The sequence below is a fragment of the Agelaius tricolor genome, unplaced genomic scaffold, assembly GCF_023055355.1.
Source record: "Agelaius tricolor isolate 1412-34295 unplaced genomic scaffold, bAgeTri1.0.p SCAF_40, whole genome shotgun sequence".
NCBI classification, from domain to species: Eukaryota; Metazoa; Chordata; class Aves; order Passeriformes; family Icteridae; genus Agelaius; species Agelaius tricolor.
In genome coordinates this window covers 606584-629380 of record NW_027269300.1, presented here as the reverse complement: position 1 = coordinate 629380, position 22797 = coordinate 606584, and the positions used below count along the sequence as shown (strand labels likewise).

At 50.7% G+C, this 22797-nt stretch overlaps 1 protein-coding gene and 1 long non-coding RNA gene across 2 annotated transcripts in view; both read left to right on the top strand.

Annotated features, from left to right (window-relative positions):
* Positions 1 to 435: 435 nt before the first annotated feature.
* LOC139603667 (olfactory receptor 14C36-like) lies at positions 436 to 1131 on the top strand. Its single transcript, XM_071454557.1, has one exon. The coding sequence runs from the start codon at positions 436 to 438 to the stop codon at positions 1129 to 1131; it is 696 nt and encodes a 231-aa protein (XP_071310658.1).
* A 19954-nt stretch (positions 1132 to 21085) lies between these two features.
* LOC139603606 (uncharacterized) overlaps positions 21086 to 22797 on the top strand; it is a 45565-nt gene continuing 43853 nt past the window's right edge. Inside the window, exon 1 of the long non-coding RNA XR_011683760.1 lies at positions 21086 to 21115. This is a non-coding gene — a long non-coding RNA (uncharacterized lncRNA). The remainder of the gene's footprint in view (positions 21116 to 22797) is intronic.

The window sequence follows — 22797 nt, the reverse complement described above, 5'->3', positions numbered from 1 at the left end:
GCAATGCTGAAGATGAATCAGTAACTCAGCCGCAAAAACACCCATTCAAAAAATTCTAGCAAAGTCCCCCCCCCCCCCCCCCAAGAATAGAAGTAATTTTGAGGGGATTCCATGCAAAATCCATAGGACTGACTCAAAAAGTTGGACCCAGCTTGTCAATGTCTTGTTTCAACAGTCCACCATGGCCAGAGTGAAGGAATGTCCAACAGCAGCTCCATCAGGCACTTCCTCCTGCTGGCATTGGCAGACACGCGGCAGCTGCAGCTCCTGCACTTCTGCCTCTTGCTGGGCATCTCCCTGGCTGCCCTCCTGGGCAACGGCCTCATCATCAGCGCCGTAGCCTGCGGCCACCACCTGCACATGCCCATGTTCTTCTTCCTGCTCAACCTGGCCCTCAGCGACCTGGGCTCCATCTGCACCACTGTCCCCAAAGCCATGCACAATTCCCTCTGGGACACCAGCACCATCTCCTACTCAGCATGTGCTGCACAGCTCTTTCTGTTTGTCTTCTTCATTGGAACAGAGTTTTCCCTCCTGACCATCATGTGCTACGACCGCTACGTGTCCATCTGCAAACCCCTGCACTACGGGACCCTCCTGGGCAGCAGAGCTTGTGCCCACATGGCAGCAGCTGCCTGGGCCAGTGGCTTTCTCTATGCTTTGCTGCACACAGCCAATACATTTTCCCTGCCCCTGTGCCATGGCAATGCCCTGGGCCAGTTCTTCTGTGAGGTTCCCCAGATCCTCAAGCTCTCCTGCTCACACTCCACCTTCAGAAAAATTTGGATTTCATTGCTTGGTGTCTGTTTAGGTTTTGGTTGTTTTGTGTTCATTGTTTTCTCCTATGTGCAGATCTTCAGGGCTGTGCTGAGGATCCCCTCTGAGCAGGGACAGCACAAAGCCTTTTCCACCTGCCTCCCTCACCTGGCTGTGGTCTCCCTCTTTGTCAGTACTGGCATATTTTCCTACCTGAAGCCCCCCTCCATCTCTTCCCCATCCCTGGATCTGACACTCTCAGTTCTGTACTCAGTGGTGCCTCCAGCCCTGAACCCCCTCATCTACAGCCTGAGGAACCAGGAGCTCAAGGCTGCAGTGTGCAAAATGATGACTGGACGATTTCAGAAACATTAAACTGCTGGAAAATTTTCTGTAAATCACATATAACAAAAGTCATCTTTAATAGTTCTTGTTGGTTTGGTTGTTGGGTTATTTTTTCCATTGTTTTAGATTTCAGTGATGGTCATAATAAAGGTCTGTGTTTCTGCCCTTTATCATTTCGTTTATCTCCACCTTTGCTGTGGCCCCAGACTGTGTCAATGAGGAGCTACACATTTGGAGGCTTTAACGGAACTAAAGGATCTCCCAGCAGAGTTTTCTGCACAGATGCCCTTTAGTTGCCTTCTCTGGAGCTGCAGCAGCAATGTCTGTGTGCAGAGCTGGGGCAGATCAGTGCTGGCCCAGCAGCTGTGCCCAGCAGCAGCAGCAGCACTTGGTGTTGCCAGTGCTGCTGCCGTGGCCCTGCCCCGCTGCCCTGGTGGCCCTGGTGTTGCTGCAGGGCCTGAGTGCTCTCGGGGCCGGGCACAGCCCTGGGGGTGGCAGTGCCGGGGCTGCAGCAGGGACAGGCCATGGGCACTGCTGGGGCAGCGCTGACGCCTCAGCCCAGGGCCTGGGGGCTCCAGGCTCCTTGCCCAGGCTCTCTCAAGAACACGGCCAGGCCAATGCTCAGCACAGAAAAGCCCTGTGAGCAGCCCCAGGCTGGCCGTGGGCAGGCTGGGGGCAAACAGCATGGCTGGGGCTCTGCAAGGGCCCTGGGGCAGACGGGAAGGAGCAGCAGAGCAGGGGCTGATCCATGCCCAGTGCTCTGCACAGCCCAGGGCAGCGTCCCAGAGCGTCCTCATGCAGCTGCCAACAACATCCCCCCTCTGCAGCCCTGGCCTCTCCCCCAGCTCACACAGGTGCCCCATCCTTGCAGGCACAGACACGGCAGCACTGCCTCAGCAGCCCCTGTTTGCATTGCACACAGCAGGGGCAGCACCCCCATGCTGTTGCTGTGGGGACATGAACCTGAGGGAGCACAAATGCCATCAGCCCCTGGGGTCAGCAAGGGCTGGGGGACACCAGGGAAACCACTCAGCTTTGTCCTGGCCTCTGCAGTCAGCCAGAAAGTTTGTTCCCATCAGCTGGGAGTTTCCTGTCCCACTGCAGATGCTGTTGCTCAGAGCCAGGGCTGCCTGGCAGCCACCCCCAAACTGCCCTGAGCATTTCCTTGGCTTCACCTTTGCTTTCTTTCCTCTTTCCTGATCCAGATTTCTTCCTATTGCCCATCACTCTTCCCTCCCCTGCAAACAGCCCATCCCTGTTTGCCCTTTCCTCTCTGGCCCCACTCCCCATTGCAGTTCCTGACTTGGCCCCATGGGAACGTCCCTTGGGCAGCAGGATCATCCTACAAGTGCTGCAGGAATTGTCTGCAGGCTCCTGCAGTGCCTGCTGCTGCTCCCTTGCCAGAGCCACCCCAGGCCAGGGGGGCACATCTGGGCTGCTGTGTCTGCCTCTGGGGCTCCCTGTTCTGGGCACTGAGGAGGGGCTGCAGAGGCTCTGCAGGACTGACAGGATGGGCTTTGGGGCTGCCAGGAGAAGCTGAGGGACCTGGGCTGCTGGAGCTGCTGAAGAGGAGGCCCAGGGCTCCTCCTGCAACTGCTCCAAGGGTGGTTCCAGAGAATCACAGAATCAGCAAGGTTGGAAAAAACCTTGGAGATCATCAAGTCCAACCTGAGCCCTGACACCACCTTGTCTCCCTGAGCCTCCTCTTCTCCAGGATAAACAATCCCAGCTCCCTCAGCCGCTCCTCACAGGACTTGTGTTCCAGACCCCTCACCAGCCTTGTTGCCCTTCTCTGGACATGCTCCAGCCCCTCCATGTCCTTCCTAAATTGGGGGCCCAGAACTGCACACAGCACTCGAGGTGTGGCCTCACCAGTGCCGATGCAGGGCAAGAATCCCTGCCCTGCTCCTGCTGGCCACACCATTCCTGATCCAGGCCAGGAGCCATTGGCCTTCTTGCCCACCTGGGCACACTGCTGGCTCATGTCCAGCCTGCTGTCCATCAGTGCCCCCAGGTCCCTTTCTGCCTGGCCGCTCTCCAGCCCCTCTGTCCCCAGCCTGTAGCACTGCAGGGGTTGTTGTGGCCAAAGTGCAGGAGCCAGCACTTGGTCTTGTTCAACCTCACCTTGCTGGATTTGGGCCCTGGATCCAGCCTGTCCAGGTCCCTCTGCAGAGCCCTCCTACCCTCCAGCAGATCCACACTCACACCCAGCTTGGTGACATCTGCAGATTGGCTGATGCTGGACTCAGTCCCCTCATGCAGATCATCAGTGCAGATATTGAAATCCACACTGGCTGGCTCTGATCCCTGGGCCATCCTGTGGGTGCCCTGTGATGGCACTCAAGGTAATCTGTTCCATAACCTTGGAACAGCCCTCCTCCATTGATTAAAATCAATGAGTTAGAAAGTAGTAAGCAGCTATGGAACTGAGGAAAAGGGAATATTAATAGACTATGATAAAACACTCCACAGAAAACACAATTATGCTAAAGAGTATCCTTCTCCTTTTGCAGAAAGGCCCCTCACCGAGGACATAACCAGGGTGGGACAGAAAGCTGCATCAAGAGCTTGTGGGGGGAAAGGGAGTTCTTTGTGTTGTAATGCCTATGGAAATTCTGTGCAGTGACAGAGCTCTTGTAAGAGCTGTAAATTGGTACAATGCCTTCAGGCCTAAATTCAAGCTAGAAGCATGCTCCCAGAGCAGCAAGCTTTCTGTCACTGCTCTTGGACTGCAGCTTCAGAAACAGGCAAAACAGACCTCAGCTTAGAAAATCAAAAGCTCCTTTTTGGTTCCTTGATCAGATTCAGGATATACTAGATTGCCAAGCAGTATGGATTCTATTTGCCACCTGTATGCCAGTTGTCTTCTGTTAATTGGGCAGTTTTCCTTATCTCTTCCACAGCCAATCCTCCCTCCAGGGGAGACATCTGCTGATAATGGGCTATTGAATGTCACTGCATGGCTGATAAGAACTACAGCATCCCATTGGGAGATGCTCCGCCCAGAGGGAGGAGCCAAGCATTCCTACCCGGATATAATCTTGAAATTCTGGAACACCAGCACAGCTTCTCCACTGGATTTCCCAGAAGAACAGCAGCTGCCTCTTCCACTGGATCTTCAGAGGAAGACTACACCTTTCTACAGGATCCCTGCTCCAACAGAACCACACCTGACACTCCAGGAGGGCTGCAGCCACAATTCCAATTGGACTGCTACCAACACCCTGACCCACAGGGTGTCAGGTTGTATTCTGACTCTGTCAGTGCTGTTTTGGTTTACTGCATTGTTTATTTTGTCTTTTTATTTTCTTCCCTAATAAAGAACTGTTATTCCTGCTCCCATATTTTTACCTGAGAGCCCCCCTTAATTTAAAATTCATAACAATTCAGAAGGAAGGGATTTACATTTTTCCATTTCAAGAAAGGCTCCTGCCTTCCTTAGCAAACACCTGTCTTTCCAAACCAAGACAGAGGAGCCACCTGTGTTAGACATGTAAATACTTAACACAAAAAAAGCAAGAGCCTCAAAAAGGCAAAACAGCTTGGTAATTTGTAGAAAGTAACTTTGATCAAAACCAAAACGTGTTAATAGATCGGTCTGAAGATGACATTCACAATTTTCCTGGTGATATTGTGCACTGTACTGTAACAGTGGATAGTAACTGGACATAGCCAGTAGGATAACTGGATATGCTTTTCAAACTTAGTATTCATTGAATTATTCATTGAATTCTCATCCTTCTGTACACTTCAGCTCTGCTGTAAACTTCAGAGACATTTTTTCACAAGCTTCTAACAAGTTACTCTGGATCCATAATTCCTGAGACCAAAGGGAGCCCAAATGCCAAGTGGGATTACTCTTTCTCAAAGCCTGGAGTCACACAGAATGAAGCAGTACTTAAATCATCGTGTGCATCCCATACACATAACAGTCCAGTTACTGACCATCTGCAATAATTTTTTGACTTTTGCTACAAATTACCTTCAAGAGTAAGCTACAAATAATATCTTGAACCTGTTTAAATTCAGGGATGTCATTACAATTGCCCTAAAGAATTCGAAGGGCACCTAGAGCTGTTGCAGTAACACAAGAGAACTGTAAGTGTGTATGACTAGTTGTTATTCATATTAGGTAAAAATGGATCAGCTCAGCTTTGCAAAGCAAGAAACAAGTCATGGAGAGTTGAAATGATGGAGTTGGGACAGTGTAGCCAGTCTGCTTTTTGTGAGAGATGCTCTTAAGCAGGGGCAGTAGTAATGTACTCATCTCCTGTACCTGTGCTCCCTGTGATCTATGATCCACCTATGCACCTATTTTTTCTGCTCTTTTTTTTTTTCTTTATTTCTTCAGCTGAGTACCAAAAGGAAACACAGAACTGCAATGTTGCTACCAAAATAATAGATCTTTTTTTCAAACTAAAAAATACCCAGAGCTTTTAGGAAACACAAGTGTTGCAAAGTATAAACAATAAAAGATATTGAACAGTACTTTGACATTATACTACATCAGCCAGAGAAATGGATAGTAGAGCTTGAGGAACAAGGATAGAAATGAAGTTTTGTTAAAAGGGCTTTTTTTGGTCTCTATGTGGTAACTGTCATCACCCTGATGTAAGTACTTCACAATCTCTTTAAATTTTCCTAAGTTGTATTCTTTTGCAATCAGCTATGATTTTTTAAATTTCTCCTGCACCCATAACTGAATGATCTGAGCACAATCTCCAAACAAGACAAATGGTAAAGTAGCAAAGGGCTGCAATAACTGAGCAGTCAACAGGATAAGCCACACTGGCATCTCTTGGCTTTGCCAAATCCTCTGTGAGTGCTTTCCTTTCTTTCCCTCTTTGGTTTAAAATGCAACACATTTTCATTCCTTCTGATGACTCGCCTCTGAAAGAAAAAGGCAGTAGCTGTTTTTGGCAGGGTAAGTTGCATTTGCAAATTGGCTCACCCTGTTGGCAGCAGAACTGCATTTTTTCTTATCAAAGCTGCTCATCAGCTTGAGTGGGGAGAAGGCGCAAAAGGATGAGAGAGGCTGGTGGAGCTCGGATGGTGTGAGGATCCAATGGTGCAAAGAGCTGGAAGGTGAAATCCCTTTTCTTGAGTTCAGGGTCATTAGGGAAAGGGAGGGTGTGCCTGAGAGCTCAGTTCTGTCAGCCATATTCACCTAGTAAAAGGTTTTTTTCCTGCACCTGTGTGTGTGGCCAATGCCAAGGGATGGCAGCTCTTTCTGTTGTGGGGGGATTGCAGCCTCCAACTGCAGACTATGCAACCTGAGCTGCATTGAAATGTGTTCTCCAGGGCTCCGTTTTGGGGCTGGTCCTGGTTAACATCTTTATTGATGATCTGGAGGAGGGCATTGAGAGCACCCTCAGTAAATCTGCAGATGCCCAGTTGGGTGGGAGTGTGGATCTACTGGAGGACGGGAAGGCTCTGCAGTGAGACTTGGACAGACTCGATCAATGGGCCAAGGACAGGGGCGTGAGGTTCCACAAGGCCAAGTGGCCCATCCTGCAGGTCCCCAGCCGCCTCAGGGTGAGCCAAAGTGTGCCCAAGGGGGCAAGAGGCCAATGGCACCTGGCCTGGATCAGCAGCAGTGTGGGCAGCAGGAGCAGGCAGCGCCTGCCCCTCTGTGCTGGGCACTGCTGAGGCCACACCTCGAGTGCTGTGTCCAGCTCTGGGCCCCTCGGGAAAAAGGACATTGAGGGGCTGAGTGTGGCCAGAGAAGGGCAGCAAGGCTCACGAAGGCTCTAGAAAACATGGCCCATGAGGAGTAGCTGAGGGAGCTGGGTTTGTTCATACTGGAGAAGAGGCTCAGGAGTGTTTATAAGCAAAAACTCTGCCAATTTTTTTTCGGAGAAAAAAGTTGCAAAAACTAGTCATACCAGTGTTGCTGCTAAAGTGCTACCTGTTTGTTATGATAATTATGAGTCATTGTCATTAATGGTTCTTTTTTCTGTATCAGTAAAGGCCCTGGCTAGGGCTAAGTTAATGGCTCTTCCACTGAGACAGTGAAGGGAGGGGACCTCCCCAGACAGTGAGGAGAAGGGACAAGAGGTAGGAAGGGGGCATGCAAAATAACCTCAGGACCAGCATGCCATGAGAGGCTACTACTCCAAACTTACTGAAAAGACCCCCAAAACAAAGAGCCAATATAGAGTTGGGAAATTGGAGTGATGTCTGGACATGAGGAACAGAGTGCTGAGCCTGCAGAGATGCTGACAACCTTCGTTGCCCCTCACCCTGAGCAGAAAATCCTCTCAAACCGGGACCCAGAGAGAGAGAAAAATGCTGTAGAGTTCAACATCTGGGTCATGCCCAAAATGCTCCCACAGGGACTGGACCCCCAGGTCTGCCCCTAATGGACAAAGCTGCGCAGATCCTCCTCCTCTGAGTCACCCTGGGAAGGACAATGGAGACTGCAGACCTGTCGAGCTTCCCAATCTTGAGCTGATCACTTTTAATAAAGGCATTAAAAGCAGAAATGCTCCCCTGCCCTGTTTATTTCAGCTGGGGTCTTGTCCGGGATAGCCACGCCAGAAGAGGACACCGGGACTGGCCATCTTGGACCTCGAGGACAGCTGGCCATCAGGACCAGAGAGATCGGCTTGGGACCAGTGACGCTGAGGAGCTCCGGACTGGTGAGAAATCCGGTGGCGGGAGTAGGAGAGGAGCGAGTGTGTGTGTGAGTGAGACGAGGCCGGACCCTCGGAGCGAGAGTGGACCCCTCAGTGCCGCGTTTCCGGACTCCTGCGAAGGGCCCGGCCGGGAACAGGGGAAGCGCATGGAATCAGCGTGAGTGAGTCGTCTCCTAAGGGGGAGAGAGGCCCCCCCTCCGGGCGTGTGGAGGAAATAGTTGTATGAGTGCCACGCACCCCCAAAAGGCCTGACAGAGGGAAGTCAGGCAGATTGCAAGTCCCAAGGAGGGTTCGGGCAAGCTCACAAGCCCTGCAGGCAAATTCAGTCCTGACAAAGGGGTCAGGCACAAATCCCAGCGAAGGAAGATGGGGTTTGTTTTTAAGTCCTGATATGGTGAGGCCTGACATTTGGAAGGTTAGGCAAACTAGAAATCAGGCAGTTGTTTTTCCTGGCAGAGGGGAGTCAGGCACGAACCGGCTTCTTACGCCAGGGTTTTGTGTTTTCAAGTCCTGATAGATATAAGACCTGACATTAGTAAAGTTAGGCAATCTAGAGATCAGGCAGTTTCAGTGTAAAATCCTGAGCATCAGGAAAATAAATTTTTCTTGAGATTACCTGTCAGTAGAGGCACCTTTGGGATTTTTTTCTGTTGAGACCTGAAAAATGGGAGGGTGTAATAGTAAAAAGACAGGCAAGAGACTGAGGAATATACCTCCCAATAGCCCCTTGGGGGAACTGTTAGAGAAATGGCATTCTATAGAGTCCGCAGAGGGATTAGATAAGGTGAAGATGATCCACTAAGTCTGGCCAGAATTAGAGGTGCAAGGAGGATGGCCTTGGTGTGGGACAAGGGACAAGTGGATGAGCCAACAACTGAGTCATTGTCTGACAGCCCGAGGAGATACCGATCCTGAGCAATTATTGTATGTAGCTTGCTGGTTAAAGAACGCTGTTGGGGATGAAGGGGTGCAAAGGTACAGAAGAAGAAAGAGGGGAATGAAGGAGAGGATGCTGGAATTGGTAAAAGATGGGACCCCCTGGATTATTTGCCTCCTGCCCCTCCACCTTATAATCCTCTTCCTCGGGCACCTCAAATGGCAGGTCCGGTTCTTCCCCCGGCTGCCATCTCATTACCGCCTGCTCAAATTCCTCCTTCTACCTCTTAGGCTTCCCCTATGGTAGACCCAGTATCTCCCCTAGTAACCACTCCCTCACCACCCCCTTCGGCTCCTCCGGTTCCTTCTGCACCACCACAAGTGCCTGCCTACTCCACCTGCTGCATTCTCCACCCCTTCTCCAGCTCCACTTAATACATACCCAAGCTCTTCTCCCCCTCCTATTGCTGTCCCTTTACCTCCTCCTAGTTGGGACACAAATGTCTCCTTGCCCAGTAAACAGCTATCACCAAATACACCTGCTGATCTGCAGAAAGTTCAGGGTAACCCTGATATCCCTCAAACTAGTAGCATGGCGTCTGAAGATGGGCCGTACTGTAGTACCAGATCCAAGACCTCCAAGGCAGAGAGACTTTTTCCCCCTCAGAGAAGTTCCTATGGGAGTAGTAGTGGGAGGTGTTGGCTTTGTGAATGCTCCTCTAACGGCTTCTGAGGTGAGAAGATTCAAGAAAGAGTTAGGGAATTTAGCTGAGGACCCAGTGGGCATAGCCAACCAAGTGGATCAATTCTTAGGCCCAAATATCTACACTTGGGGGGAGATGAATTCCATTCTAAATATATTATTTTCCCCAGAAGAGGTCCAGATGATTAGGGCGGCTGGCATAAGAATTTGGCAGAAAGAGAACTGTCCAGGACCCCAAGTGCCATCAGGTGAACAGAAATTGCCACTGACAGATCCCAGCTGGAACCCTAACCAGAAGGAAGGGAGGAAGGCCATGATGGAATATAGGTCTTTGATAATTCAGGGATCAAAGAGTCAGTTCCCAAAGGAACTAATACCAAATTGGCATTTGAGGGGGCACAAGAGAAGGATGAAGCTCCTGCTGCTTGGCTTAATCGCCCAAAGCAGAACTTCCAATCGTACTCTAGAATAGACCCAGACACCACAGAAGGCCAAGTGCTACTAAAAGTCCAATTTGTTACCAAATCTTGGCCAGATATACAGAGAAAACTGGAAAAATCGAAGATTGGCAAGAGAAGGACAGAAATGACTTATTAAGAGAAGCATTGAAAGTGTATTTAAGGAGAGATGAAGAAAAAGCAAAGGCCAAGGCCAAGATCATGGTTGCCATAGCTAAAGAAAGTGTGGGGTGGGTGGGTCCACAACCAGGAGGAGGCAAAGATAGGCCAGGATTGTCAGGTACAAGAGAGATAGAGAGACCTCAAGTCCCTTTGAGTGAATGACACTGCTATTATTGTGGAGAGGCAGGAGACGTCAGGAAGTTTTGTAGAAAGCTCAGTCTCGATGAGGCAATAGCCAGGGAACAAGAAGCCTTGGAGAGGGTTCTTAGAGGTGATGATTAAAGGTGTCAGGGGCTTTACACTTTAGGGGACCTGATGCAACATCTAGAAAAGCCCTTGGTAAACATTGAGGTGGGACCCCTAAATGAAGAATTTGAATTTTTGGTTGGATACAGGAGCAGATAAGTCCTGTCTCAACAAAGTACCAAAAAGTATAGTAAAATACCCAAAAACATCTGAGGTTAGACAAAAACAGCTAGGTAGAAGGATATCCAATAGCACTAGGACTGGACAGTAGCACTGAGCTTGTAATAAGTGATGTGAAAGTAAAAGGTACCTTATTGTTGTCTTGTTGTCTGTGTGAGAGTGAGTCACAAACAAAGTCAGCCTCAACTTCCCGGGCAGGTGGGAAGGGGGCAGTAGAAAGAGTGTGTGTGACCTGCAAACCAGACCAGTGTTCCCTGGTGTGTGAGGGGGCCGTAGCTGTAAGAGCGTGAGTGACACGCAGGCAGCCTCACAGGTGAACGGGCACCGGAGGCAGCAGAGCCAGGGCCCTTCCAGAAGGCCCGGAGATACTGAGAGCTGGAGGCCAACCCCAAGGCGAGGGGGGGCCACAGGGACCCGTGATTTTCTGGCAATAAAGATCCACTTTGTGTCTTGAGGGTGTGAAGGAATGTGTGAAGGTGAATGAGAAATAAAAGTGAGTGAATGTAGACGAATTAAAGTATAGGTAATGTGGATTGTGCATTGTAAGTTCTACCACATCTCCTTGGATGGAGGTGTATTGTGTTGAAAAGCAGTGTGGGGAAATAGTTTGTTTTAGATGCAAGGGGTTGAAAGAAAAGTGGTATTTAAGCTGTTAGTGAAAGTGAGAAACAGAGGCAGGGGATGAATAGATAAGATCTTGAAAATTGAACAGAAAACAAGTAAGTTAGATGCCAAGAAAAATGGGAGAATAAAAGCATGCTAGAAAAGATACCCCCAAGATAGCCCTTTGGGAGTTAAGTTAGCTAACAGAAATACAACTCCTTGCAAAATACAGAGTAGGCAGAAATTGATGAGAGAAACATGCAAGCTATGGAAAAAGGGAAATTAACAAATTATACATAACATTAACCCAAGAAATTGGGTTTTGATAAAATCATAGTAGACCATTAATGCCTATATTTGAAAGCCCCTTTCAGGTACTCCTCATTGCTAATTCGACTGTGCGGACCAGAGGAAAACGTTGGACCCACATCATCAGATTCCACACCACTCTCACCCCCTGGCATTGGACCAAGATTCAACATCAGTTTCACGCCCTGGCATTGGACCAGACTCCACACCACTCTCCCTCTGGGATTGGACCGGACTCCACACCACTCTCCCTCTGGGATTGGACCAGACTCCACACCACTCTCCCTCTGGCATTGGACCAGACTCCACACCACTCACCCTCTGGGATTGGACCAGACTCCACACCACTCACCCTCTGGCATTGGGCCAGATTCAATGTCAGTTTCACCCCCTAGCATTGGACTGGATTCCACATGGCTCACCCCGTAACTCAGGACGGGAGTCAACCACATCACGAGTTAATTCACCTGAGTATACCATTATCAAAAGGACCAAAAGACTTAAAGTTGACTCTCAAAAGGAAGAGCCCAAAAGACTGATGAACTGAATAAGAAAAGAGTTTGGTATCAAAACCATACCTTATCTTAAAGTGTTATAAGACAGTTCTGTGCTTAAAATAAGTTTGTAAAAAGTTAAAGACTGTTAATAAGTAATTCTGTTCAAGTTCCCCCAGTTTAGTTCCAAAGACTCCAGGTTAATCCTCTACAGACCACTCCCCTAAGAGAAACCAAAATGAGTAAGGAACGGACCAAGAGAAGTTTAACCAGAGAAGCGGGTAGAAGGGACTCTAAAGAGCTTGGAAGCTTCTTCTTGGTAAAGTTCCCCAAGAGGCAAGGCCGGGTGGGCCGGTCGTGCCAGATGACCCATACCAGATTGTTGGGAAGAGCAGTAATGATGGCTCTAATTGCTGATGGTGCTCTGGGGAGCCCAAGAGAGCCGTGCAGTGAGTGCTACCAACCCCTCTATGAGGAGGAAGAAGTGAGCTCCTTGTCCAGAGTCCACACCAATTCTAACCCGAATTGTGTTAACCTCCCCCAATGTATTGGATAGTCCAGAATACCACCACTTTTAGGCAGCAACTCCTTGGACAGTGCCCTGTAGGAGAAACCTGGTTGTGCTTGAATGTGATGCTACTGAAGCAAGCCTGGTACATCAGGTCAAAGAGAAAGGGACAGTAAAAGCAATAAGAGAACAAGACCATTTAGAGATACCCCGGGGTAAGAACCTATTCATAGATTCAGTGAAAAAAGTTAGCCACAAACTAAATTTAACTGATTGTCGAGTTTGTACCCAGATGACCAAAATTTGGCCATGGGAGAAGATTAATCTAAGGCTATTAGAAATCTGTAACTGGATACAGAATAACTCAGAATTTAGTATTAATTTAGTATTAAGGGGTACAGTACACCAGTAAAAAGAATGGTCTGTAAAAGGCATTTAGCAGTAAAGAACTCTGCTACCCGGTGGATCCCAAGAGATCCAAATAGATTTTGGTCTGTTGAAAGAAAAGAAAAGAACAAGTGTATCTACCATGAAGCATATGAATTTTATGAGTATACTGAAGAAGGGATAAACCCCTTTTGGGGAATGAAAGCCGTTTCTAAATATTGGGAATCTCCAACAGAACCTAAGCATACATTTTGGGGGGCCCCTAAACACCTGTTTTGGATCTGTGGTACTACAGCATACACTAAATTGCCAGGAGACTGGTCTGGCAGTTGCACCATTGGAATGATAAAACCAGCTTTCTTTTTATTACCTAAAGAATCTGGATCAAGTTTAGGAGTTCCTATATACGATGATTTAAGAAAAACCAAATGGAGGGGGCAAAGTGCAATAGAAATTGGGGGAATCCAAAATTGTAAGATCCAGGTTCGGATCCCAAGAAAAATTATCAAGACTTATGGCCCAGCCACCTGGGCTCAAGATGAGTCCTGGGCTTATTGGAACCTGATATCTATGCTAAACAGAATCATCAGGCTCCAGGCAGTATTAGAGATGAAGAGTGCAATCATTAGAAACATCTCAAATGAAATAAAAAAACTAGCATATGTAAGTAACCAAGAACAGACTCGTACACTTGATTCCACTTAGTGGGATAACCTATGGACTTTCAAAGGAGATTGGTGGAAAAAGGTAGCTTTCTTCACTGTGTGTACACTTGCTGGTTTGCTCTTTTTATCATGCTTACTTCCCTGCTTAATTAAAAATGGTAATATCTGCCATGCAGACAAATCTAGGGATCTCTGAAGAAATTAACCTGAAGAAACCAGAAAAGGTAATAAAGTTAAGTGACCATGATTACCAGAACGCTGAAGAAATTTATAATCAATAAAAAACTTAAGGAAATGCTATGCTCCTTGCATAGAATTGCAAGTTGAAATTGCAAGTTGATGCGAGCTTAAGGTTAAACCTGATCAAAGAAAAAGAGGGGGGACTGTTATGAGTAGAAAAGTTGTCCCTTTTTTTAAAAGGTTGCAGAGTTCACAAGTTAAAACAATTGCTACCAAGTTGGAGTTATAACTATTTGTTGTTAATAATTTCATGTTGTAATCCCCTGTTGGTAATAGTTTTCCTTTAATTACCTTGTTGATGGTTAAAACTCCCCTTTGTAGAGCATCACCCTGCTGCTTCCTGGAAGATGGCACCCGGGACTGTGAGGAAGGGGTGACATTGGGGTTGGCATGCAAATGAGAAAACCCCTCACCAAATCTAGCAGGAAAAACCATGAAAAACAATGAGCCACCATGGAATTAAGAGACTGAATGATGCCTAGACGTGAGGAACAGAATCCAGTGTCCACTAAGACCCTTTTTACCCCTCACCCTAACCTAAAAAGATGTCAGCTAGAAAGAAGATGACAAATGTCAAATTGAAAAACCGGGAATCTCCTGGTGCTCTCGTGAGGACGGAAGCCTCAGGTCTGCCTGCAGACCAACAGACAAAGCTGCACTCTTCCTCCTCCTCCATGCCATTCCTGGCAGCAGTGGTGGCATAAGCGCGACCTGTTGGTTCTCCCCACCCAAGCTAATTTTTAATAAAGGCATTAAAAAGGAAAAAGATCTCCTGCTCTATTTATTTCAGGAAGGTTCTGGCTGGAGCTGAGGAGAAAGCAAAGTCCCTTGCAGGGCAGAATGTTGGTGCTGCAGGTGTTACAGCGTGAGGCTGGGCCATGGCCGGGCTCTGTGTGCCAGGAGCCGGCAGCGCTGGGTGCAGGGAGCCCAGGGAGGGCACAGAAACGCTGGGTGAGAAATGCTGGGGGACAGCAAGATGGGCGAGTGCAGCCGGCCAGGGCAGAGGAGCAGCACGCCCAGGGGCCACAGCCTGCAGGACAGATGGCCAAGGGCTGGGCAGGGCTGGCAGGGCCACAGGCACCCAGGCCTTTGTGCCCTGGGCTCGGGCAGCGCCTCTGGAGGCCCCACAGGAGGAACTTTCCTGGCAGGGGCTGCACTTTGCTTCTCCCTCGGCCTCCCTGGGGAGGCTGGCAGGGGCTGCAGGTTGATGCCATTTGTCCTTGCTGCCCCTCACATCCCCCTGGCCCACCAAGAGCCCCGAGGCAGCCGTGAGGGACAGGCCCTGCTGGCCCAGGCTGGGCTCAGGCCTTGGCCTTTCTGCTTCCTGCAGCCAAGCCAGGCCTTGCTCAGCATTGCAGTTCCCTGCTCAGAGCCTTGGGCTCCCTGTAATCCTGGCCTCAAGGATCTGCTCTCACCAGGCCCTGGGCAGCCTTTGGCATTGCCTGCCCTCACTGGGGCCCAGCCATGCTCCAAGGCACTTGGAGTTTTGCTGCTGACTCCTTGAGCAGCTTCTTCATCCTTCTCTCCGTGCCTGAGGCTTCTGGACCCAGCCCCAAATCCAGCGTGGGGCTGATTAAAATACAGAAAGCCCTCAGGAGCTGTCTCCCTTCCATTGCCTTTGAGTCTCCAGGCCTTGAGCAGTGTTTGGAGTCAGTTTGGAGTTCTCTTCAGGAGGGAGATTTCAAAGTGCACCTCATGATTTTTGGTTTTAGTCAAGGGAATATTTTTTTACTTTTCATTTCAGAGAAAAGGGGAGGGAAGCATTCCCCAGGTGATCTTGATGCGGAATGTCTCCTTAGGAGGTCTGGGCAATGAGAAGAATGAGCCCCTTGCAGGCTGAGCATGTTTGGACAAGCTGCTCCTCACCCCCAGCCTTAGCATGTCTGACATCGCCCGCCTGGGACTGACATCCCTAAACATAAAAAAAATTTAATCCTTTTTCCTTATAAATAAAATTAAATAATTAATAAAAGGATAATTATATTATCCTGATAGTATTATTCAATTTTAATTACCTAATTTTTATATTTATATTAAAATATCGATACACTTTTAGCAACACAGAAAATTATTGGTCATTTTAAGTAACACATCCCCTTCATTAATTCATTAAGCTCTATTGGGTATTTATTTCTTCCTCTTTATGGTAACTAATATTCTTTGTAGACCTTTTGCCATCATTTTTATCATCTTTTTTTCGCATATGGTCAGGAGGAGGCACTTTGGGGTCCCTGGAGCCATTTCTGGGGCACATTTGGGGCAGTTTTGGGTCTGGGGAGGGAATTCAGGGAGAACTTGAGGGTCTGGAGGACACTTGGGGAAGCTGGGTGGGCACTTGGACGGGGCACTCAGGGATTCTGAGGGCCAGTTCGGGGTCCGGGGCAGCACTTGGGGGTCCAGGGGGGCCCTTGGAGGTCAGGGAGGGGAATTTGGGGCCCTTCGGCGTCCGGGGGGGTCCTTGGGGGGCTCCAAAGGGGCTCTCTGGGGCGCGGGGGGTGATGGGAGTTGAAGGCGCGGGTCTAATACAGTTTAACAGGGCCGCGGAGCATCACGGGAATTCGAGGCGCAGCTGCAATGGCTCTCGGAGGGGCGCGGGGCATGACGGGAGATGAAGTCCCGGCTGGAATAGCGCTGGCGGCGCACCGCGGAGCATGATGGGAGCTGGAGTCCCGGAAGTGGTTGGAACGCGGCGTTTGAGAGTTCGGGAAGGCTCTTGGGGGACACTTTTGCGTCCGAGCCCCAACTTGAGGTCCTCGGGGAAAACTAAGAGGTTCGGCAGCCCTTGTGGGAAGCTCGGGGAGCTCTAACCGGGCTCTTTAGGGCGCGGGGCACGGCAGGAGTTTTAAGCGCGGGACTGTGTTCTGAGGGGCTCTGGTGCCGCGGGGGATGAGAGGAGATGAATTCCCAGAAGTGGCTGTACGGGGCATCTGTGGGGTTGGGAGCACTCAGGGGATCTGGGGATGCTTTTAGGGGTCCGGAATGGGCGCTGAGGGGGCACTGAGGGATCCTGGAGCGTCTGGGGGACACTTATAGGACAGATGGGGGGAGATCCCGGGGTTCTGTGGAGCGCGGGGCATGACGGGCATTGTAGTCCCGGCTGCAATGGGGCTCAATAGGGCCGTGGGGCATGACGGGAGTTGTAGGCAAAAAGAAAAATGGCGGCGCCGCCAGGCACCGCCCCCGAGACACCGATCCCGGTGCTGATTGGCTTCGGGCAGTGATGGGCGGGAGACTCAAAAGTTGATGCCGGAAGAGCCCATTCAACCTCTCCAGTCCCTCCCAGTACAGACCACTTCATCCCCAGTACAGCCCAGCTCATCCCAAGTAGAACCCAGTACAACCCCAGTGTCCCTCCAATCTCTCCCATTATAGCCCAGTCTCTCCAATACAGCTGAGTCCATTCCCAGTCCCTCCCAGTTTCCCCCCAATGTCATCCACAGGATGCCCCAGTGTCTCCAAGTCTTCCCCACAATGTCCCCAGTGTCCCCAGTTTGTCCCAGTATCCCCCCAGTGTCACTCCCAGTATGTCCCAGTGTCTCCCACAGCGTTCCCAGTGTTCCCCAGTATGTCCCAGTCCTCCCCAGTGTTTCCAAGGACAGTTTAATTTCTCACGGTGGCCATGGCAGCCAAACCCAGCAGTGGGGTCAGTGCAGTGCCCTTGGCCACAGCCCCTTGCAGTGGCCCAGTGCAGCTTGGGCTGATGATCCACCCTCACAGCTGGCCCAGGGCAGCTCTGCAGTGGCTTTGGTGGCACCTGGGGCTGGAACACACCTGAGCAGTGTGTCTGTTTGCAGTGGGGAAACTCAGGGGTTTCAGATTGCTTCAAAAAACTCCAAAAAGGGAAAACCCCTCTTAGGCTGGGTGCAGCCAGCTCTCCAAGCACAGCAGGTCCCAGGGGAATGAGGACAGACAGGATGGGGCTGGGCACTGTGGAGCAAGGTTGTCCACACTGGGTCAGAGGTCCAGGCACAGCTTCTGTGAGCAGGCCAGAGCTGCTGAGGAGAGACCCTGGGTCAATATCAATCACAGAATGCTGCAATCACCTCTGCTCTAAAGAGAAATAAAAGAAAAATACATGCTTTAAAATAGGAATATCTGTTTCTGACAAATTCTTTGAAATCTTTCTCCATAACTGGAATAGGAAAACTTTAATGACCCTCTCAGGGCTTTGGTGTTGTTTACATCAGACTCAATCCCTGAGAGTGTCTTCAAAAAACTTCTCAAGAACTCAAAGATCAATTTAGACTCCAAAGTTCCTTGGAGTTTTAATGGGTCCCACTGAAGGACACAACTGAGAAAGTGTCCCCAGGTTCCAGTTAGAGCAGAACACTGGAGGCAGTGATGACAGCTGGGGACAAACAAGGCCAAGGTGTCTCTGGTGCTGAGCAGAGCTGGATGTGTTTGAGGAATGCCAAGGGCCAAGGCCTGAGCCCCAGGGCCTGGCCAGGCAGATGCTGTCCCTCCCTCCTTGCTCAGGGCTCTTGCCGGGATGGGCAGTGGCATGTGGGGATGTGCAATGCCAAGGGCAGGAGCATGGGGCGGCCCCTGCCAGGCTGCTGAGCAGGGACAAGGAGGCCATGAGGCCCCAGGCCTGCAAGGGTCACTTGTCTCCTGCTCCTGCCTCAGGCCCAGGCCCAGCAGCCATGGCCAAAGTGCTGCCCAAGTTGGCTCTGGCAGGGCTGTCTTGCAGCTGCTGCCCATGCCTGTGCCCTGTGCAGCCCAGGCTGTCCTACGGTGTCCCTGCCCCGTGCCTCTGTCCCTGCAGGCTGTCGGCATCCCCCGGCTGCCCCACCTGGCTGGGCCCTTCCTTTGCTGACAGCTCTGCCTCCTGCCTGCCTCTGCCTGCCCACACAAAGCCTGGGGCTGATACCAAAAGGGTTCATTCCATTTTTACCCTGCCTGGGAACTTTCAGCAGGGGAACAAGGCATGCAGGGGCTGCTTTCCCAGCAAGGATGGTTGGAACAGAAGAAGACATCTGGCTCAAGGGTGCAGGGATAGAGAAAACAAGGAGTGAATCTGGGAACTTGGCGTGGGTTTTATGGAAACGGATAAATTGTAATATGCATTTAGTGACTGTATATAATCAACACAGTGGTAGAATTACATGTCCATGTAAGATTAGGAGTTATCTCTCACTAGACCTCAGGCCTGAATAAATGATACCCTCTGAAATAGCAAATGAGTGTTCAGGAGCCTTATTTTGATATTTCAGAGATTTGCCGCCAGCGGGGCCTCACAGAACCAAGGACTCAGCTGTGACACTGTGCAAACTCATGGAACAAAGGGTCCATTGTGACACCATGGAACCCCATGGAACCAAAATCCATTTTGGCACATTGGGGTCACATTGAACCAATGGTCCCTTGTGATACTGTGGATCCAAGGAGACCACTGTGACCCTGAGAAACCTCTTGGAACCAAGGGGCCATTGTGACACTAAAAGGACTCATGAACCAATGGCCAGGGGGCCGTGATGACATGTGGAGGCCTCGTTGGATCAAGGGGTTCTCCAGGGCCTCCTGGAACCAAGGAGACCCCTCTGACAGTGTGAGTCTCCATGGAACCAAGGGTCCATTGTGATACTGGGGCACCAAGGAGACCCCTGTGACACTGCAAGGCCTCATGGAAGCAAGGGACCATTGTGACACTCTGGAGCCCCACGGAAACAAGGGGCCAGTGTGACACAGCGGGGCCTGATGGAACCAAGGATCCAATATGACACCACCACCGTGACACTGCAGGGCCCCATGGATCCAAGGGAACAGGGAACAGGTCTGGTTGGCTTGGCCTGACTGGTCACACTGCCCTGGACATGTCGAGGGTCTCTTCTCGTGTACCCCTGAAACCCTGGGGCTCTGAGCTGACTTTCAAATGGAAAAGAACTGCCCTTCTCATTCATGCATCCATGGCTAAAATGGGATTCCCCCTCCAAAATTCCCCATATCCAGGGATTGCTCCCACACAAAAGCTGCCATTACTAACAAGTCTGGCTGACCTTGTCTTCCTGAGAGCTGGGTCACACCTGCCTTCAAACACTGAGGCTCAGTGCTTTCCTTTCTTTGGAAAAGAACTGTCTCTCTTGCCCAGGTGACCATATCTGAATTTGGTATTTTTCCTCCAAAATTCCCTATATTCAAGGGTTTTTCCCAGACAAAAGCTGCCAGGACAGACAGGTCTGGCTGGCCTTGGCTTCTGGTGGTTGCCTGAATTCTGCCCTGAAACACTGGGGCTCTGCCCTTTCCCTCCTGAGGGAAAAGAACCATCCTTCTTCTCCAGGTGCCCATGGCTGAAATTGGGATTTCACCTCCGCAAGTCCTATATCCAATGATTGCTCCTACACAGAAGCTGCCATTACAGACAGGTCTGGCTGGCCTTGGCCTCCTGACAGCTGGTTCTCACCTGCCTTCCAAACACAGGGGCTCCATGCTTTCCTTTCTATGGAGAAGAATTGGCCTTCTCCTCCAGGCCGAAATTGGGTGAAAATGAGATTTAACATTCAAAATTTCCAATATCCAAGGGTTGCTACCAGACAAACCTGCCAGGACAGACAGACAGGCCTGGCCTTGGCTTCTAGTGACTGCAGTTCATCAGCCCCTGAAATATTGGGGCTCTGTGCTTTCCTTCCTGTGGAGACCATGGTGGCACTGTGGGGCCCCATGGAACCATGGAGACCATTGTGGCACTGTGGGGCCTTCTGAAATGAAGGGGCCATTGTGGCACTGTGGGACCCCGTGGCACAAAGGCCATCGCTGTGGCTCTGTTGGGCCCAATGGTCCCAAGGGCCGAGTGTGGAGCAGCAGGGCTCTGTGGAACCAAGAGGCCATTGCCGCATTTCAGGGCCTCGTGGAACCAAAGGGCCGTTGTGATCCTGGGGGCACCGTGGATCCATGGAGAGCATTGTGGAATTGCAAGGCCCCATGGAATCATGGAGACCATTGTGGCACTGTGGGGCCCCAGGGAACCAAAGGGCCACTGTGACCCTGCAGGGCCTCATGGAAGCACGGGGCCATTGTGACACTGCAGAAGCAAGGAGAACATTGTGACCCTGCAGGGCCTCATGGAACCAAGGGGACATGGAACAGGTTAGGCTGGTTTGGCCTCCCAGGGGCCATGTTACAGGTCTGGATGATCTTGGAATGCTGAGGGCTGCCTCTCATCAGCCCCAGGAGAGCTGGGGCTCTGTGCTTTCCTTCCTATGGAAAAGAACCATCCATCTTCCCAGGTGCCCTGAAGGATCACAATGGCCAAAATTGATACTCCCCCTAAAAAATTCCCAATATGCAAGGGTTCTCCCAGACAAAAGCTGCCAGGACAGAGAGCTCTGGCTGGCCTTGGCCTCTGGTGGTCACCTCTCATCTCAAGGAAGCTCTGAGGAAAGTATTTGAACAGGCTTGACTACTGGAACATCAATGAGTCTCTCATCCTCTGAAGAACACAGACGCTCTTCTGATCATATCATTCTGATCTCCTATTTTTTTTCTCATGGTGTATTATGCATGAAATATTTTTTTCCGCTAAAAAATATTATTCCTATCCCTATACCAGTGTTATCTGACACAAATCACCTCCTCTACATATGGATTCAGGTCACCTGTAAAGGCAAACACAAGAAAGAATGCAGCAGGAATGATTTGTCCCTGCTCCCATCTGTCCCATCTCCTCTGGAGCTGGAGGTGCAGCCCCAGCACTGGGCAGGGCTCAGGGCTCACAAGCTCAGCTCCCACCCAGAGAACTTGCAGACCCTGGGCTGCTCTTCTTGGCCCCTGCACGCTCAGCCAGGCTGAGATGGACACTGATGGTTTCTGGGCCGGGCTCTCGGAGCCCAGCCCAGCTCCCTGCAAGCTCTGCCAGCTGCCCTGAGCTCTGGGCAGCACCAAGGGCCTCTCTGAGCCCAGCCCAGCCCAGCTGGCTCTGGCCCCACAGCTCTGCTCAGGCCAGGATGCTCTGGGCACTGCCCCACGGCCTCAGCCCCTGGCAAGGGCACAGCAGCAGCTGCAGCTGCCACAGGACGCAGCCCCACCATGGGGGAAGGTGCCTGGCCAAGGGAAAGGAGGCTCCCTGGCTGCCCTGCTCTCCTCTGCAGGAGATGCTGAGAGCTCTGCAGCCCCTGCTGCCATCCCATCTGCCCAGGGCAGCACCAGAGCCCCGGCCTTGGGGCCCTCAAGAGCTGCTCCTGCTCCAGGCCCAGGGCCCATCCCAAAGCTGGGGCAGCCACAAAGCTGTGCCCATTTCTGTTCATTCCTGCTCTGATCAGGATGGATCCTCAGCACCTTGGAGGTTGGTGATGAACTTTACTTTTCCAGAGGCCTCTTCTTTCTTGAGCTCTTCAGTTCAGGAATTCAGTGACAAAGGCTCATAAACATTTGTTCAAAATATTCAAACAAGACAAGCCCATGGGAATAACTCAAGTCTTAATTCTTCTGTGGTTAATTAGACAAACTTGAGAAGTGAATTCAAACTGAATCTACTATATTCAAAATAATGAATAGAGGATTGTTTTGTCCTGTTTAGTTTTCTTTCCCTGTTTATAGATTGACATCAGCAATCCCCAGTTGATATTGATCCCCAACTGCTCCTAATGCATTCCCAAAATCTATGAAAATCAAGACCCTTCATGGCTGACAATCAATCCCACTTTGTCCCTCCCCCCTCCCCACCATTTCCCTCATCCAACCCCTGGCACTCAGAGCAGCTGAGGAATGGAGTCACATCCCGGGGTGTCCCCAGGGCTCAGGACTGGGGCCAGGTCAGTGAAATCTCTTTATTGCTGATCTGGACGAGGCCATGGAGGGCACCCTCAGTCAGTTCCCAGGTGAGCCCAAGTTGGGTGGCAGTGTGGCTGTGCTGGAGGGCAGGAAGCTCTGCAGAGGGATCTGGACAGGCTGGAGCCATGGGCCCAGGACAATGGGATGAGGTTCACCAGGGCCAAGGGCCGGGTCCTGCCCTGGGCTCACAACCACCCCAAATCCCTGGCTGTGCCCTGCCCCTGATCCCCACAGCCTGCCCTGTTTCCTTCATCCCTGCATTGCCAGGGACTCTCTGGGACAAGGGGGCTCTGCTATGGGTACGGAGGGAGGTGCAGGTGCCACCGCTGGAGTGGGAACCAGAACTCACCAGGTTTGTGTCCTTTGGGGCTCAGGAACTGGTGGGACTCAGAGGCACAGGAAGTTTCTCTTTATGGCCAACAGACCATGGTTGAACAGGACACAATTCAGTAACAATCACG

Bases quoted from the DNA above. Each gene is read 5' to 3' on its own strand.
- LOC139603667 (XM_071454557.1), top strand. From the start codon at position 436: ATGCACAATTCCCTCTGGGACACCAGCACCATCTCCTACTCAGCATGT.